At 40.6% G+C, this 19,256-nt stretch overlaps 1 protein-coding gene and 1 long non-coding RNA gene across 21 annotated transcripts in view; one reads left to right on the top strand and one right to left on the bottom strand.

Moving 5' to 3' along the window:
- Nucleotides 1-19,256, bottom strand: part of LMNTD1 (lamin tail domain containing 1) — a 312,291-nt gene that overhangs the window by 35,600 nt on the left and 257,435 nt on the right. For 7 of the 20 annotated variants that reach the window (XM_032473201.1, XM_032473202.1, XM_032473203.1 and 4 more), the window contains one exon: nt 10,228-10,273. The exons of 12 other annotated variants lie outside the window; for them this stretch is intronic. In XM_032473201.1, coding sequence (XP_032329092.1) covers nt 10,228-10,236 — 9 coding nt within the window. In that variant the 5' untranslated portion in view covers nt 10,237-10,273. Of the gene's footprint in view, nt 1-10,227; nt 10,274-11,358; nt 11,649-19,256 lie in introns of those variants that run through there. One more of the 20 variants, XM_014559061.2, reaches the window with a different exon arrangement.
- On the top strand, nt 744-9,516 carry LOC116661331. Its single transcript, XR_004317210.1, has 3 exons — nt 744-819; nt 6,277-6,279; nt 9,506-9,516. It is a non-coding gene; the product is annotated as an uncharacterized LOC116661331 (long non-coding RNA).

Below are 19,256 nucleotides of genomic sequence, written 5' to 3'. Positions count from 1 at the left end.
TGGCTCCTGCAAACGTCTCAAGTTTTTGGTCAGCAGAAGTCCAATACCGTGTTTGGGATTTTGAGAATTCAAAGATTTTACATAATTCAAGACAGTTTATAGAGCTAATCAGAAATGTTCTGTTTCAGCTGGTGTCTGCTGTAATACAGATCTGCAAGCCCCACATCCTGCAAATGTGATTAAGAGTAAAGATATTTGTATTTTAAGGTCTGTTTTTCAAGTGCAAAGAATAATTAATTGAAAAATACAGTGGACAGGGTTGAAGATTATTTGGGATCTAGAGGCATATACACCTGCGGCTTCAAAGCTGATTATACCATCATAGTTTTATTAGCATTTGTTTTCTTTTGGCCACTTAGAAAATATATGTTTTCACTGTAGAATGAGATCTAATAGTTATTCAGTAAAGAATATTTTTCTTTGGCTGAGGAATGCAAATTTGGTGCTAGGTATGAGTTCTAAAATATTATATTTGTATCAGATTTCCAAACTTTTTTTGTATCAAAAGCAATACTAGTTGAGACATTTTCCAAGTAAAATGAATTATACCTGCTGAAAGTACTCCTGGTTCTCATTTTAAGTTGCTGATTTTTTAAAAAAAAGTCTGACCTTGAGGACAGCTGCCAGTTGGCACAGAACACAATGAAGATGAGAAGAGAGACACTGGCCAAAGCAAACCCCTGAGTCTACCAAATCTGCCCATGGACTCTTTCATGTCTCCGTAGAGCATCTGGGGTCTTGGAGTTGAAGGCTCATCCTTGGCAAACTCCCAGCTAGTCTAGATTCAGGGCATTTTACAAAGCGTAGTAGCATCCTCGGGTTCTGCTTGTTAAGACTTGCAAAGTCCTATGGACTCGCGGCTCCAATCTTCAGCTGAATTTGGATATAGGAAATTAGCAATTACAAAGTGTTCTTTCTGCCAGAAATCACATGCTGCTGCCATTACTTTGCTCTGTGATGAAACAGGTCATTTTAATCCTTTGTAGTAGGTGGAACAATGTGTACTCGACCAACCAAAAGGGAAAATACTTCTTAACTCAAGGGAGGTATTTGCAGCTACCACATGTGGACTTAGGTACATAATAGGAAAAGTAATCTTTTCTCCCCCAAATGAAAACCTTTTAAAGTGATCTTGAAGTGCAACTGGCAAAGCTCCCTCCACTTTAACGAGAGACTTTGTAAATTCGCCAAAGTTTAATACCACCAGACCACACTAAACTAGGTTTCCAACAGCCACGTGAAAGGAGATGTGAAGCAATTACACAGGAAATGGTGTTTACTTGAACTTTAAGATATTGCCTCAATTACTTTTTTCCATTGGCAAGGAATGCACGAGCTGGAGTGAGGCAAGCCTGCGCATTTCATCCCAGTGATTAGCGCAGTGACTGGTCTGATTAGTGACTCAAGTAGTTCTACAGCTGATGGGACCTTCGGCGTTACCTAGGGCAACTTTCTCATTTGACAGATGAGGAGATTAAGGTCCAGCGGATGCACTCAGTTGCCCTCAGTCGTTCTTCTAGTTGGTGACAGTCAGGTCTTGAATAGAAGGAAAAGACCCAGCATCCTACAGAATTTGGATACTTGTATCTCCCTTTCGGCTTTTAAGTCAAATCCAAACTATCTTGCTTTTTTTCTTGATCTGTTTTTGTTTTTTTTCCTTCTGTGTGTTTTAGGATGGCAAAAATTCCCCATGGTGATACTTCTATCTGCTCAGTCACTCAAACCAGAAACCAAGAGCCACCACCCCATCCACGAGATCAACTCTTAAACCATCTGCTTCCCAAATGGCTCTCCGTTCTGGTCTTCACTCCTCACCCTCACAAACACTGCCTTAACACAATCCCCGTCGTCTCTCACTGCAGTACTGCAGTGGTCTTTTTATCGGCCTCCCTTGCTTCTAATGTCTTATTCCTCAGTGGCAAAAACTGCCAGTTGCTTTCATTTCCATTTTTTTCTGCTACACTTCCCTGCTCACCTTACAGCTGGGTGTGACCATGTGACCACGTTCTGGCCAATGGGAGGTCAGGAGAAGAGTCATGTGGCAGTTTCTGGAGATCCTCTTTAAAAGACAGTTGGTGGCACACTTTGCCCTCTTCTACTGTGTCCTTACTGAAGTTTGCTGCCTGTGATGTGGACGCTGCCGTCTAGACATTTGACTGGGGCCACACATGAGAGTAACAACATAAGGAGAGAACATGTCTTTTGACACCACGGAGCCTTTGATGCCACAGCAGCCTTGAACTGCATCTCTGGACACAGCTTTGTAAAACAGTGTTAGTTTGGGTTGCTATCCATCAAGCCAACCCTAATATCCACTATACAGCTGACCACCTAAATTCCACAACATCCTGAAGGTAATACTCCTGAAACATGGATTTGGTCACGCCTCCATACTTAAATGGCCTCCTGTTGTTTACAGAATAAAGTTCAAACTCCTTGACAAGCCACGTGGTGCCCTCTGTGACCTGACGCTGGATGTTCTCTGGAGCCTCATCCCTCTTCATGCTTCCTCTTCGTGCTTAAAGCTCCAACAGTATTGAATCACGTGTAGTTCACTGAAATCTCCGCAACCTCCAGGCGTTTGCCCATCCTGCTTCCCCTGGCTCGAAACCCTCTGCTTATCCTTTAAAAACCAGTTTGGATGCTTCCTTCTTCTGTGATACCTTCCTCTACCACCCTGGACTCTAACAGAGTTAATTACTCTCTCCTCCATGTGACTTGCACCTTGCTCTTGTTTCTAGTATTGCCTTTACACCACATGGTAATTATTTGTCTATATATATGTCTTCTCACCTTGCATATGAATCTATTGCTTACCTGGGATTTCACATTATATTTCTATGAGCCCAGAAGACCAGAAGTTCTTCTAAGGTATATATTTAAGCTACTGGTATTAAAGCAAAAAGGATATAAAAGAACCAATCATATCTCAGAGGTAGTAGATGTGAAATGTGGGTGTATTAAAGTTAATTCATGATTATAACAAACAAAGTGTTCAGAAAAAAGCTGGCAATAAAATGAAAATAAATCTGCTACGGAAGCAACTAACTAGCAATTCAGTGATATCTCCTGACTCATCTGGAATTAACAGAGAGAGATTTGTAAAGTTGGGGTAAAATGGAAGACAGAACTGGGTCTTGATGAGTATTTTTTTTTAGATTTATTTACATTTCAATTGATAATCTACTGGAAATTTGAGTTATAGGCAAAGCTGTAGGACTAAAGTAAGATGGACCCCATATCCTGGACACTTCAAGACAGGATATGAGATCAGGCTAAGTTTCACAAACACTGTCGATCTAAGGAAGCAAAACTTAAGAGAACATGTACAGCATAAAGTTCAAAATAGACCACATTAAATTATATTGTTTAGGGATGCATATATAGATGGTAAAACTGCCAAGAGAAGCAAGGAAATGACTGTCAGAAAAATCAAGATAATCATTCCCTCTGGAGCAAAAGATGAGGCTGGATTAGAAGGAGGCACGTGGGGTTTCTGGGGTCCTGTATCCCTTAGTCTGCTGTTAAATTTTTTCTTTTTCATTTCAGTTATCGTGTTCTTCAGTTCTCACTGGTTCTTTTTAATATTTTCTAGTTCTTTGTTAAAATTCTTACTGTGTTCATTTATTCTCTTCCCAAGTTCGGTTAGCATTCTTATTACTAATGCTTTGAACTCTTAATCTGGTAAATTACCTCTGTTTCATTAGTTGTTTTTTCAGGGTTTTTTCTTGTTCTTTCATTTGAAACAAATTCCTCTGTCTTCTCATTTCATTTAACTTTATTTGTCTCTATGAAATTAGGGGAAGCAGTTATCTATCCAGGTCTTGAAAGGGTTTCCTTGTGTGGGAGTGTCCCTATGCAGTCTTCGTGTGCCCAGTGGCCTTGTTGGAGAGCCAGATCTGAAGTGGGCATGGGTCATGCCTTCCCCCAGAGTGTGCTAGCAGCTATCACCTTGGTGGGAGGTTGGGCTGAAGATGGAGGGGCTAGAGCCAGAGTCATGTGTGATCTGGGGTCTTTCCTACGCTCAGTGGCTACCACCACCCTGTCTGGGCTGGGATTGGGTCCCAAGGTGCTGGAGCAGAAGCCTGAGGTTCTGATCTGAGCTGGTTCCATTCCCTCTAAGTGGGCCTCTCCCGTCTCCTGGCTTTGCCCCAAAGGGGAACAGCACTGAAGGAGGTGGGGTCAGAATGGGCACCCTGTGTGGGCTGGGGTATGTGCTAGGATGGTCCTGGAATGCCAGTCTGAGCTCCAGACTGCTCCAGATCCACTGCCTCCGAGAGCACCAGTAATGGCCACCCTTGCCTTGCTAGATGCAGTGTCAGGCCTGAGCCAGCTCTGTCCTGGTCAAGGGCGCGCTTCCCTCAACAACAGCGGCTTTTGCCCTAGTGGGGAGTTGTGCTAGAGCCAGAGGGGCTCTGGCAGGCACTCAGCGAGGGCTGGGCTGCACGCTGGGATGACCCCAGCACGTCAGTCAGTATCCCATAGTTCCGGTGGGTCAGTGCTCCAGGCAGCTCCCAACGCACCACCTCCACGAGTGTGCTAGTGATGGCCACGCTCATCCCATTCAGATTCAGGCCTGAGTCAGAGCTGGCTCTGTCGCCCGCCACCACCAGGCATGCCCACCCCTCGGCATAGCAGCTTTGCCCTAGTGGGGAGCTGCACCGGAGCTGGAAGGGCCAGGGATGGCCAGGGGAGCTAAAGGGGCACTGGCGTGTTTGCAGGAAACTGGCCAGAACCCCGGGCAGCTTCAGTCTGCTTCTCCTGCCTACTCCCAGGGGTAAGCAAGTGGGTGCACACTCTCCACAAGAGGGGCCTTGGCTTCCTGCAGCCCACTGGTTTTAACCCTGCTGCGGGGACTCACCTTCCCAGTGTCGGATGCCAGGGCAGGGTGCCCAGCACACGGTTCACATCCCGCACTCCCCAGGGAGGATCTCGGAGCTTATCACTCTCCTCCTCTTCTGTGTCCCCTCCTAGGGGCCCAGGCGCTGACCTGACTACGTCTCCTCCCTTCTTACCCAACTCTGTGGATCTTCCTCTACAGCCTTGGTTGTAGAAAAGTCTCTCTGCCAGGCTCCTGTTTGTTTTCAGTGAGAATTTTTGATGTCAGCACGGGGGTGGGGGTGGGAGGTGAGCTCAGCACCCTCCTACTCCACCACCTTAATCTCTTCCCCACGTGTGCTGGGGATGTTTGTTTCTTGTCATAGGTTGTGCTTACATGAATACTTTCTTGAAATGACTTGTTAAGCTGTACATAGATGTTCCGTGTAGTTTTGTTTTTATACTATATTTCACAATTTAAAATGTCAACAAATAAAAGTGAAGCATTCCAACAGCAAAATGGGCAAAAAATCAGAACTGAGTGGCCATTAAACATTAAAAATATGTCCAACACCGTGAATAATCAGGGAAATACAAATTAAAAATACAACGAGATACCACTTAAGACCCACCAAATGTGCTAAAAAAAAAAAAAAAAGGATGACAATATCAAGTCTTGGTGAGGCTATGGAAGAACAGAAACTCCTATAAGCTGCGGGAAACCAAATTAAAAAACAGCTGGGGATTATCCAGCAGAGCTAAGGTACGTACACCCTGCAACCCAGCAATTACTGTCTCAGACACACAGATAAGGCTGTTCATAGCGACATCAGTTACAACAGCAAAATTCTGGAAACAATCCAAATGTTGATCACTAGGAAAAAGAGTATCATTTCCACGTATACAACTGCCAGAAACAGATGCCCCAGAGCTGCACACAAATAGATGAATGAGTCCCACAAACAGGTTAAGGAAAACAAGTTCTCAGAAAAAAAGGATGATTTTTTAATATTACATTAAAAACTCACCAAATCACATACACACGTTAGAGATAACATATGTAAGTGGTAAAATTGCACAGAAAAGCAAGGAACTGATAAACACAAAATTCAGGGGGATGGTTGAGGGTGCCTATTGGTGGCTAGGACTGGGGATGGACATACCGGTGACTTCAAGGCATTGTTAATGCTCTATTTGTTCTATTTTTCCAGCTGGGTGGTAGATATAAGTTATTTTTAGATTACATATACTTTACCTATGCTTTTTTGAATATGATACATCTTTCATTTTATAAATTGTTTACACTGAAAATAAAAGACTGATTATTGTTTTGATGTTCCGGGTACCAGACAAGCTTCCAGGAAGGGATTATGAGATTTAACATCTTTATGGCAGAAATATTCCACATGGAATAATGATTAAAAAAAAATGCTTTCTAGTCTACCAATTAGACTTAAGAGAGTATAAATTGCATAAAGCAGTTACTCAGTGTGCAGATACCCCAGATCCACTTTCTCTGTGAGTCCCTGCACTGGAGAAGTGCTTTACATCAAGGTTCAGCTGAAGCAGCCACCATTATCCTACCCAGGTTACCGCAAAGAGCTCCTACATTTGTGCAGATTAAAACTCCAGAGAAGATTCAATTCTCCTGCAAAACAAAGCTGATGACTTTGAAACACAAGATACATTGCACGTTTATAAGAAAAGAAAAATCAATACTTAATTATCAGTCCTCATGTTCCACTTTCGCTGAAAACCAAGTTAATTCTGAATGGTCTGTCAACACTCAATGCCTACACCATTTCTGTTAGAAAGCATCTTTTAGGTAATAATGTCAGAAAGTTTGATTATTTCCAACCATGCTCCTTTCGTATCTATAAACTTATTTTAATTAATTAATACCAGAAAAAGGGGGAAGGGGCCCACATTAAATTTTAATATCTTTTAGCTCCTTCGTCAATTTATCAGAAAAGTATGAAATCAGACTTATAGTTGGGCAGCGTGACTCTGACTGCAACTTGTTAATCCTAAATTTTTCTTCCTTTAGAGCATGCATCCAACTGAAAAGGAAAATACTTGAAACCTTCTCGCTGACTGTGTTTGGACCGTATCATTTTGACCTTCTCCTGTTTAGGCTGAGAGGGAGGGGAAGTCAGAGGGGAGAAAGGCAAGCGCAAGCCATGCCTAGAGGAAATCACTGAGTTTTGTTAATTCCCGGGGCGCTCACATGGTCAGGGAGTCACAGGACTTCCCCTTCTTGAAAGCGTCGCATTTGCCTCAGACCAGCTTTCTCTCAAACTTTCTCGAAGGGGCTCTTAATGACTGACAGTCAAAAGATTCCACAGATTGTTTCCAAAGACGGATCAAAAATAAAAGACACTTCTGACTTGATCAAACCACCTCACTAAACTCCCTTATGCTTGGATTTTCCTGAAGGTGGAGGTCGTGTCTTTCAATTAATTTGGCTTTTAGCCCTCTCCCCACAATTTGAGTCACTGAGAACTGAACATAGATGAGAGAGAAAAGGGGGGGAAAGTGGTTGAAACACATAAAAAAAGTTCAAGCTTTGTTTTCTGAGTCGCTCTGGGTTTTGTTGTTTTCCTTGTTTTATCTAGCCTAGTCTAACAGCCCTTCTTCTGAAATTTGGACAAGTTCCTATGAATGCACACTGAGAAACATCTGGATTCGTGGCAGTAATTTGCCAAACAGAAATCAGCAACAATGGAAAAGTCCTGTACTGCTATAAAGAGAGGAAGAAATGGTAGATATAAATGACTGGTAAAAATTTCTGATATATCATAATAAGATGTTACCTTTCTTAAGTCTTGCCAGAGTTCACTATTTACCTTTTTGATGTTCTTAATTATATAGCCTTTATATGTGGGGCTCTGATTTATGTCACTTAATTTCATAAAGATATAACCAGATGTGCAATTCTTTCAATGTTCAAAATTCTCAGAAACATGTGTTGAATATCTTAATAGGGATGTTGCAAAAGTTCTTGTAAAGTAAAGTTACCTACTTTTCAAAACTAGATTTTAAAAACTTTCTTACACATCCAGTGTGACATCAGCACACCTGACTCTTTGTATTTATAGTCAATACGGCACAGGAGGTCTTCGGCACATTTATTATTAAATAAGTTCTAGAACCAGACTCAAGGACTTTTTTTTTAAGCTGGAAGGCTCCTTAGAGATGATTTAGTCTAGTCTCTCAATTCTAAAGAAAAAGAAATATACGTTGAATGATTAAGAAAGGAATTCCATTATTCCAGGTCCTATAGAGGACATAAAGGTAATTCTTGCCCCATGAAGTTGACATCCTATTAGGCAAAAGGGGAAATATACACAAATAACATGAGCAAAATATTAAGTGCCTTAAAATGGACACCTGCAGTGCTGACGTCTTGGAGCAGAACAACTCAAAAATTCACGGCATCTGAGATGGGAGGAGGGAAATTTTCCTAAAAAAGGTAACATTAGATTTGGCCTTTGAAAAATGGGTAAAATTTTGACAGGAGAAAATGTTAAGTCGAGGAAATTGCAGCTGGGGAATAGCAGGGGCACGTACGGAAACTGAGAGAGGAAGCTGGAAGGTGGGTTGGCCTTGCACGCAAGGCTGAAAAAGAGCCGTGCAGACACCCGCCTGGCTGAAAAGAATTATTTCTTGAGTCAACGCTGTGACATTCTCACAGACGCATCCAGTTTAAATAACCTCTGATAACAAAGAATCTGCTGCCTCTTGAGAGTTCCTGTCCCAACTTTGTTTAGTTCTGTTTTCTTTTTATATTGAACTGAAATCACTTTTCTTACGACTTTCATTTATTCGTTCAAGTCCTACCTCTCATGGCCACAGGGAACGAAAGTCCTTTTCCAAAGTCAGCTATCTTTTCTTTTTTTTTCAGTTGTGGTACTAATGACCAAAATATCTCTATTTTTTAACCACCTGTTATACGACATGATCACTGATATTTCCCCATCCTGCTCACTGTATTCTGATTGAACTCTGTGCTCATATTCCTCTTGAGGTGAGACACTTCCATGGGACACAATTCTGATGGCGTTAATGTGCAGTGGGGCAGCCCACTGGCCCTCTTATAGACACACAGACACCCTAATGTATCTGATACGGATTAAGGCCACCTTCACTTGGATTTAGTTTAGTAGGCCACGCAAAGGCACTGCAGGCTTTTGAGCCCAGGCTTACAGCTGTCAGTGGCTACGGCTGCATTAAAAAAGGAAGAGAATGAGGGGGGATTATTCGGAAACTAGGGTAATGGTCCAGGGAAAAGGCAATGAGAGGCTGGATTAGAGTGGTGATAGTGCAAATGGGATGGAGAGTGATGTGAGGGGTGCGGGGAAGAAGACACCGTGGGGCTTGGCATCTCGTTAGATGGGGGAGGGAGAAGCCACAGAGTTTTCAAGCTTTTAATTTGGACTGGGAGAAGAGTCTTATTAATCAGGTATGAGGAGAAAGTCTCAAGGCACAACCAGCTTCAGGGGAAGGTGTTGGGTCTGGCTTTGGACATAAGAAGGTCGAGACAGCAGTAGAGGCTAAGAATGAAGGAAAACTGGGGAGTCATCTTCCTTTAACAGTTGAAACTGTGGGAATGAGGAAGATCCTCAAAGCAATGTCTTTAAAGAGAGAAGAGAATCTTGAGAAATACCTACTTTTAGGGGCTTACAAGTCAGAAGAGCAGAGAAGGAGAGAAGAGACCCAGTATGATCCAGGGTAGGGATGTCAAAGAAGAAGTAAAGATTTATCAGCAAATATCGAGGAAGTCAGGAAGGGAAAGTGATTGCATTTTGTGATTAAGAATACATATCAAGGGATAGATGGGATTTCAAAATTGTAGAATAGATAAACAAGATTGTACTGTATAGCACAGGGAAATATACACAAGATCTTATGGTAGCTCACAGAGAAAAAAATGTGACAATGAATATATATATGTTCATGTATAACTGAAAAATTGTGCTCTACACTGGAATTTGACACAACATTGTAAAATGATTATAAATCAATAAAAAAATGTTAAAAAAAAAGAATACATATCATTAAAGGGCAATTTTAGTAGGGTATCAGAGACAGAGATTGTGTAAGATGTTAGGATATGAGCAGGCTGTGAGGAAGGGGAGACCACAAAGATAAACGAGTTAAAGAGCACTGCCAGTCTAGTGCAGGAGAAGGTTCAACAAGGTGGAAGGGAGCTGTTTGATTGCGCTGATGGTGGTGGGAGGGGTTGGTTTCGCTTAGGATGCAGAGGCCAGAGCACAGGTAGTGAAAGGATACACTGAAGAGGGAGCGGTTAGAAGTAAGGAAGTCCACTCTGGAATCCCGGACCATGTAGGTGAGTTGAGATAGTTACGTATAGTCCCATCCACAGTTCACTCAAACATAATGGTTTACCTCTAGCATTCAAGTATTCCACGTAAGGGCATTTACAGTATATGACCTGAAAGGACAAAAAATTTAATTAAAAAACTCCCAAAATATGATTGAGAAAGAAAGCACTGGCTCTCCAGCCTCTGTCTGTCTCTTCCTGTCAATCTCTGTCTGTCTGTCTGTCTCTCTCAAACACACAAGAGCCATGAGCACTTTCAAGATATTTCTTTGATTCTATTTCCCCGGCAAGTGGTTTGATGAGCCAAGTTAACTACACATTGACCGTGAAATTATTTCACACAGGCAGGTAAATTAAGTAAAATGCGAACATTTTTGGTGCTGAATCCTGATCCTAGGTCCTGAGACACCAAGAGATTTGCATTCAAATATGACTAGAATGGTCTCATTTTGTGACAATCTGATTTGTTATTTAAATGGTTCTTTATAAATTTGGATTTCCTTAGCTTACCATTTTTGCTGCTTTCCCTTTATTATGTGTGGTAGATTAAAGAGCACGTTTATCGGTTGAAGATAATTTTCCTTGAAACAGCAAAACTTCAGTTCAGGGGTAGAAAGTGCTTATTAAACTTGTTTTAACATTTTAGCCTTTAACATAATTGAACCAATTCAAAGGTTTTTGTGTGTGTTCAATGAGGTAGAGTTTTTCTTTTCACTGCTAACTGCAGAGATAAGAAAAATGCCATGGCATTTGATGGAGACATAACAAAATGAGAATTTTTATGAGAAACTCAAATGTTTCATGTCAAAATAAACAAACTGCCTGAAAAAGTATGTCATTCCCCATAATTAATCAGCTCTATCTGAGGTCGCTAACACACACACACATGCACACACAAGCATGCACACACACACAAATGCACACACACACACACTTTCTCAGCAATACTGAACAACTACTTCAAAGGTCCTGGAATGCAGTGTGGGTTTCACTCTTTCGGGCTTTAGACAGTTTCTGTTTCTTTGTCTCTAATGCTTTCTAGTTGGCATCTACCTGACAAACTACTGCTATTCCAGATTTAGCTCAAACAGTTCCTTGTCTGGGAAATCTTTGCTGAATGGCTCAGGCAAACTAAGCCCTCATCACACCTTACACGTTCCTTCACTCTCACTGCCTGCTTACTGTACGCCCAGTACCTTGCACGGTGTCCAGCACCCAAAGGAGCTCCGTGATGCGTGCTGGCTGAATGAATGAAGCACTGACAAAGTTATCTGGAAGTGATCCTCCTTTTTCCCTGGCTGTTGATTGTTAAGCTCCTTAAGCATTTTCCTGGTTTTCTTCCTGCCTCATCAGCTGCCTCTCTGGCTCCATTTCTGACTTCACTTGCTTCCTACAGCTCAGTCAGTGGTATTACCTGCTCTGCACAGATGCATTCCCTTGATAAGCTCATTTCATCCCAGATCCTCAATTACTGGGTCTCAGGGCAATGCCTTTAATGCTGGCCTCCAGGACACCTAACTGCTCCTGGGTAATTTTCCAGTTTTCCTTCAAGGTAGTCAACCATGAACTGGAACCAAGGCTAGAGTTTAATTTACCTTTCAAGATCCTATCATGTGCAGTAAACTTGGTGCCCATTTTCTTTTGGGTATTTTCCTTTTGGAATTAATTTTCAAAAACCCAGAAGAGAACAAACAGGGTGCCAAAGGTTAACTACAGGACAACAGCAGATTGCTCTTTGCAAGCAGAGTCCAGCACCGTGGGAGACAGAATCAGAATTCAAAGCATTCTTGGCAAACTGGAAAGGTGGTTGTGCTAGTCAGCTGGGACTACCTTAACAAGTAGCACAGATTGAATGGCTTGTACAATAGAAATTAATTTTCTTACAGTTCTAGATTCTAGAAGTCTGAGATCAAGGTGTTGGTAGGGTTGGTTTTTGTCTGAGGCTTCTCTGCTTGACTTGTAGATGGCTGTCTTTCTGTCTTCACAGAGTTTTATTCTGTGCTTCTTTGTCATAATCTCCTCTTCTTGTAAGTGCACTAAGCAGATTGGATTAGGGCCCACCCTAGTGGCCTCATTTTACCTTAATCATCTCTTTAAAGGCCCTATCTCCAAATTCAGTCACACTGTATGTACTGTGGGTCAGGACTTCATCTTACAAATTTTAAGAGGACACACATCAGCGCATAACAGTGGCCAAAGACAGAAAGAAGCTTGGTTAAAGGGAGGAACTTGAGGAGCAAAACAAACTCCTTGTTCAGCAGATGAGGATGAGCTGGGTACATGTAAATTAGGCAGAAAAAGTTCCTGAGGTCATTGTGAATAACAAGGCAGCAAGGCAGCAAGGCAGCAATGGAACTCAGTAAAACACAAACGCACAATTCCTAGGTATATAAATAGGAGAACCACAGGATAGTTTGTGAGGTAACTTAGCAGTTATGCTTTGCAGTGATCAGTAATAAAACACTTTCCGATTCTGAACTCCAAACAGAGATGTGATGATTCTGGATGAGATTCAGAAAAAAATAATATAGAACCGTATTTTTTAAATTGAAGTACAGTCAATTTGCAATGTGGTGTTAATTCCTGTTGTATGGCATAGTGACTCATTTACACATGCATATTTTCCTTTCCATAGTCTTTTTTCCTGTAGATCATTACAAGGTATTGAATATAGTTCCCTATGCTATACAGTAGGACCTTGTTGTTTATCTGTTTTATGTACAATAGTTAGTGTCTACAAATCCCAAACCATGTATTTTTACCCAAACCATATACTTTTAATCATTAGAAAGTAAAGATACTGAAATTTCTCAGCCTGGAAACAAGGAAGCTGAGGAGGGGTTTATTAATGGTCTTTTCTCAAAAAATGTCACTTGGAAGGTAGTGATTAGTAGTTCTCCAATCCATAAATTAGAGAGTAGAAGGAAGAGAAAGTTAGATTTTGCATAAACTATTTCTTAATGCTAATGACTTAGTTGTCATAAAAAAGTATTTCTTAACAGTGTTGTTAAAAACTGGAATGGTTTACTAAATTTGAAAATTAAAAATAAGATAAGTTATCTTTTATTTCAAGCAATTTTGGCATGATTCTGCCTAAAGTTTTTAGCATGTGGAATATAATCATTCATTCGTTTGTTAAACAAATAGTTATTAAGTGCTACCACGGGCCAGACATTATTCCAGACCTAGCAGTGAAACAACAAAGTTTCTGTTCTTATGGACTTTACTTACAGTTGGGAAGACAGATTTTATACACAAACACACACACACAGAGTCACAGACACACAGTATTAGGTAGTGATAAAGTCTATGAAGAAAATAAATGAGGCAGGATAAAAAAGAGTAACATGACTGGTACTATTTTAGACAGTGTGTTTAGGGAAGGGCTCCGTAAGAAAGAAATATTTAAGGAAAGACTTGGATGAATCAATAATAATAGCCAATGTTTACTGAGCACTTGCTATGTGCTAGACATCTGTGCTAAGCTCTGTATTATTAAATCTTTACAATGATTTTCTTTACAAAGAGGAAACTGAGTCTCAAGGAAGTTAAATAAATGCTAGTAACTTACACATTCTAGTAAGACTCACAAGTTCTGGCTGAGGCTTGCTTTTTCCCTAGTTGCTATTAATATTAATATTAACTTTAATATTAACATTAATGTTAATGGATGAATAATGGCCCCAAATTAATATTAACATTATTTTTAATATTAAAGTTGAGGTCCTATTGGGTATAGGGTTTCTCTTTATTTATTTTTAATGAATAATACCTAGGTAATAGACGAATTTTACAGAACTCTAGAGTCCCTGTGCAATGTTGAGCACCATCTGTGTTTTGTTTCCGAGGCACCAGGAAGACCAGACAATTTACTGACGTTGGTCAAGCTGGAAGGCAGGTGTCTCAGTAGACAAGAATGGATGAGACCTCATGGACCAGTGGAGGGGGTGGCTTTTCCTAGAAGAGTGGATCATATACCCATGGTAATGGAGAGAAGGTGGGTATATTGGCACAGATGCAGATGGTAGGTAGTGGTGGCGGTGGGTAAGGAGGCAGTGGGTAAAGGTGGCAGTAGGAGCTTGCAGAAGTTCTCTTCTGGTGGCTTCTACTTTCTCAGAGAGTTAAAATAAGGATTGATGGTTATTTCCTTAGTGATCAAGTCGCCTTCCTTAGTACAAAACACCTCATCAGACTTAACAGAAAACTGTCACAAGGGAGAGACAGACAGGAAGGCCACCAGCTGCAATGCCAAGTGATAAATAGGTAAATAATGTTAGTCTCAGTGGAGAAAGTGAGGCCAGAGAAGGGGGTGATTTACACTTCCTGAGTGACTCAAAGGAAGTTTTACAGAGTGGGTGAATTTGCAGCAGCACAGGAAGGATGTGACAGTAATGGACAGACACTGTTCTAAGTATTTGTATTCATAACGGTCCTAGGAGAGGTAGGTGTTAGTCTTGGCCCCGTTTTACAAGTCAAGGGACTGATGTACCTGGCCACACAGAAGGTGTGTGCAGCACTGACACAAACTTGCCTCGTCTGACTCCAGAGTTTGCTCTGTCAATTGTTTCCCCAGAACTTTCTTAGATGAACACAGTCACAATTTTAGAACTGCCTTCTCAACCTTCTGTTTGTCCCTCTGTGGTTCTTTATGCATCAGTTGACCTCAGGATTCTACTTGAGATGGACATTTTGATTGATCTCAAACAAACCTGCTGATTAGGGTTACCAGGGGAGCTCTTAGAAAATTTCAAGTCCCAGGCTACACCCTCGGGGATTCCGATTTAATTGGTCTTGACTAGGGCTCAGGCATCAGTGTTTTTTTTGATTCATGCCTTGGGTGATTCTAATGTGCAGTTGGGGCTGAGAATCACTGACTTACATGAAAGAGAAGAGCTCTGAGGGGGTAGATAAAGGAATTTGACACTTGCAATACCATTGCTTTGGGTTAAGGATTTTCTGTCTTAAAACAGAAATGCTCTAAAAGGTTGGAGCAACATGTTAAGTCTCTAGAAGGATCTTAGTGGGGGTGTTTTTATCAACTCTCCTTTCTCCTTGTGACGAGACTTTCAGGAGGGGCTGGCAGTACAAGCCAAGAAGCCAAGGTTGACTAGAAAGCCCAGGATTTGCCCTGTTCTTAATAAAATCATTTGCCATCAATTTGAATATTTGCCAGGGTAATTTAGTCATTTTCTCCAAGACCAAACCAACTGTTAAAATGGTCTAGAGAACTCAATAAATTTCAGGATCATACTTTGGTTAGTGAAGTGCAACGGCTAGGCTCTAAGCTTCATGAAGGCAGGTGTTCTGTCTTGTTACATCCACAGCATCTCCCATAGTACCTAAAACCTAGTAGCCATTCATTAAACACCTGTTGCATGAGAGCAATTCATCACTCATCTTCATCAGTGTAAAATGATTTTCCCTGGGAGAGGAAACAGATTTGTTGATCGAGTCATAGTCTTCGCAATACCACTGTAAGAACATTCTATAATTTGCTCCAATTTATTGACCCATTTCCCTATTCAGTGACAGGTGGATTGTTCCCAACTTTTTGCTATTAAAAACAATACAAAGAACACCTTTGCATAGACATATGCATTAACATAGGAGTCTTTCTAGAGTAAATCCAAAGAAATAAAATCGCTGGGTTGGTGGTATGTGCTCTTGAAACTTTTATATATTGTTAACTAGCTTTCCAACTTGATACTCCAAATAATGCACAAAGTGCAACATATAAAGAAGAAGACGATCAATTTGACTTAAAATGTAAAGATTCTAAATGACAAAATATACAATAAATGAGATAAAAACATACAACTATAGTCCTTTTCACTTCTTTCAGTGCAAGTAAAATCTGTAATAAACAAACTCAAAGTTCTAAGTTTGCCTTTTGTAATCAGCTTTTAAAATGACTAAGAGAGACTAGCACCCCACCCCCATCCCCTTTGTGTCTGTCTTTCCCCCAGAAATTGTTTAGGAGAATATTCACAATCTCCAGATGGTTCTTCAGGGCAGCTTGGCTGATGGTAGTCAGGCTGAGATCCAGGAAAGAATGATCTAAGACTGCAGGTGCTCATTCTGCCATTTTTCCAAAGCAAACTCCCGGCCGTTAGCAGGTGGGGCAGAACACAGGGCTGCCTGGAGCCCCTCCCTGGCACACCTGCCTTTCCCTCCTGCTCGTCCCCCAGGGACAGGCCAGCTTTAGCAACTGGACGGTCAAGCTTTCCTGGGCATAACTAATGCAAGAGAATTCTCACTAAGGCTGATGATAGATAGATATGCTAATTTCTTCCTTTTTGAAGCATTCATGATAAGATTTTTGTCCTAACATGTAAATTCTGGCTGTAATCAAATAACTCAGAGTAGAAGTGTCTGACCTTTCTCAGGGAATCCTTTGAACTCTGTATCTCCAAAAGCTTTAACTCTTACCTGTTTAAGGGGTGTGAAATACGTACACAGTGACCATGTGTAATTTATGATGTAGACTCTAACTTGACTTGAAATTCGAATGTACCATGCCGAGAAAAAGGGAAAAAAGCTTCACTATGGCCATAGTTCACTTCCAGTTGTGGTAGAGCTGCTCTTCCAGAGGAAACTGTATGTTCCCGTATATGATTGTATTTTATTTAATTAATTTATTTATTTTTAACTGCAGTACAGTCAGCTACAATGTGTCAATTTCTGGTGTACAGCACAATGTCCTAGTCATGTACATATATACATATATTCATTTTTATATTCTGTATAGGTTATTACAAGATATTGAATATAGTTCCCTGTGCTATACAGAAGAAAGTTGTTTTTTTAAAATTTATTTTTATATATAGTGGCTAACATTTGCAAATCTCAAACTCCCAAATTTATCCCCTCCCACTCCCTTTCCCCTAGTATCCATAAGATTTTCTATGTCTGTGAGTCTGTTTCTGTTTTGTAGATGAGTTCGTTAGTGTGCTTTGTTTTTTTTAGATTCCACATATGAGTGATATCATATGGTATTTTTCTCTCTCTTTCTGGCTTATTTCACTTAGAATGACAATCTCCAGGTCCATCTATGTTGCTGCAAATGGCATTATTTTATTCTTTTTTATGGCTGAGTAATGTTCCATTGTATAAATATACCACAACTTCTTTATCCAGTCATCTGTCGATGGACATTTAGGTGGCTTCCATGCCTTGGCTGTTGTACATAGTGCTGCAATGAACACTGGGGTGCATTTAGATGGAATAGCAATACATGTGGCAATTTTCCACACAATGTTTTAAAAGGACATTTTAGAAAAAAAGAAAACAACCCAAACAGGCCTTTTTAAACAGGAACTCAACATCTTCTCAGCCTAATTCCATTTAATTTTATGTACTCAATTCTAATTTTTATAGTTAGTATATGTGATTTGCTGTTGTTGTTTCTCTGAAGCATAAGATAACCAGTAAAATGTATTTTTTCAATGTACATGCTTCTTTTTTTTTTTTTCAACAAGATAGGAATAAATTTACTAGCTTTTCCCTCCACAGAAAAATCAAAACTGCTGCTACTGCTATGTGCCCCTTCTACCTGAATGTCCATGCTGGCTTCTCACAGAGCAAGGCATTCAGTGCAGCTCTTCCCTCTGTGCCTTTTCTCTGGACTGGCTCCTTGTGCTGAACACAAAAGTACTAAACTCAGCACTGCTGCTCTGGGTACCAGGTCACCTTGCTCCTCTCACAAACCTTCATGTGGATTGTATTCATTTCTAAAGCATGAGTGTTTGGCTTCCATGTCTTTACTTACTCTAATAATGGCCAATATTTATTGAATCCTTGCTATGCATCAAATGCTTTCTATGCACCTTGTCATGTAATTCTCCTCAGCACAGGGCCACAGATATGTTACCCCAACTTTACAGATGGAGAGAAACTGAAGCATCAAAAGCTTAAGTAACTTGCTTGAGACAGTCGGGCAAAGAACAGTATCAGGTTCTTTAGAAAACAAAAGATAGAGTTAACCATATGATCCAGCAATCCCACTCCAGGGCATTTATCTGGAGAAAACTCTAACTTGAAAAGATACATGCACCCCATTGTTCACAGCAGCAATGTTTACAATAGCCAAGATGTGGAAGCAACCTAAATGGCCATCAACAGATAACTGGATAAAGAAGATGTGGTGTATATACATGATGGAATATTACTCAGCCGTAAAAAAGAATGAAATAATGCCATTTGCAACGACATGGGTGGCCCTAGAGATTATTATATTAAGTGAAGTCATACAGAGAAAGATAAATATCATATGATATCACTTATATGTGGAATCTAAAAAAATGATATAAATTAACTTATTTACAAACTAGAAATAGACTCACAGATGTAGAAAACAAACTATGGTTGTCAAAGGGGAAAGGGGTTGGGGGGAGGGATAAATGAGGAGTTGGAGGTTAACAGATACATACTATTATATATAAAATAGATAAACAACAAAGACTACTTATAGCACAGGGAACTATATTCAGTATTTTGTAATAACCCATAATGCAAAAGAATCTGAAAAAAAATACACATATATAGGTATAACTGAGTGACTTTCCTGTACACCTGGAAAAAAAAAAAAGATAGGCAAGTGGCAGGGAGAAGATGCAAACCCAGGAAAGCTGACATCAGAGACGGGGCTCCTCACCACTGTCCTGGGCTGCCTCCCATCTGCCTCCCCATTCATTGCCACAGCCCAGCTCCATGAGAGCAGGTTTCTTCTGCTTTGTTCACCAAAGTATTCCAAGGGCCTAGGACAATGCCTGACGGGTGGTTAACACACAAGAAGTATTTCCTGAATGAATATATCTCTTTGTTGATTTTCTGTTTCATTTCTTCAGTAAACAAATGTTGGCTGAACCGATAAAGGTGGGCCTTATTTTACACATTCTGCACATTCGAGGTACAATAATGAACAAAGTCCCTCCCCTCAAGAAGATTACATTCTTGACGGAGAAGACAGACTACTAAATATTTAATGTCAGGCAATAATTATTGTGAAGGGAAAAAATCAGGGCAAAGGAGCTAGAAAATGATGTGGGGGTGCTATTTCTGCCACAGCACTTGTGGAAGGGATGTCTAAAATGGA

The sequence above is a fragment of the Camelus ferus genome, chromosome 34 (genome assembly GCF_009834535.1).
Source record: "Camelus ferus isolate YT-003-E chromosome 34, BCGSAC_Cfer_1.0, whole genome shotgun sequence".
NCBI lineage: Eukaryota > Metazoa > Chordata > Mammalia > Artiodactyla > Camelidae > Camelus > Camelus ferus.
This window is presented reverse-complemented; position numbering and strand designations above follow the sequence as displayed.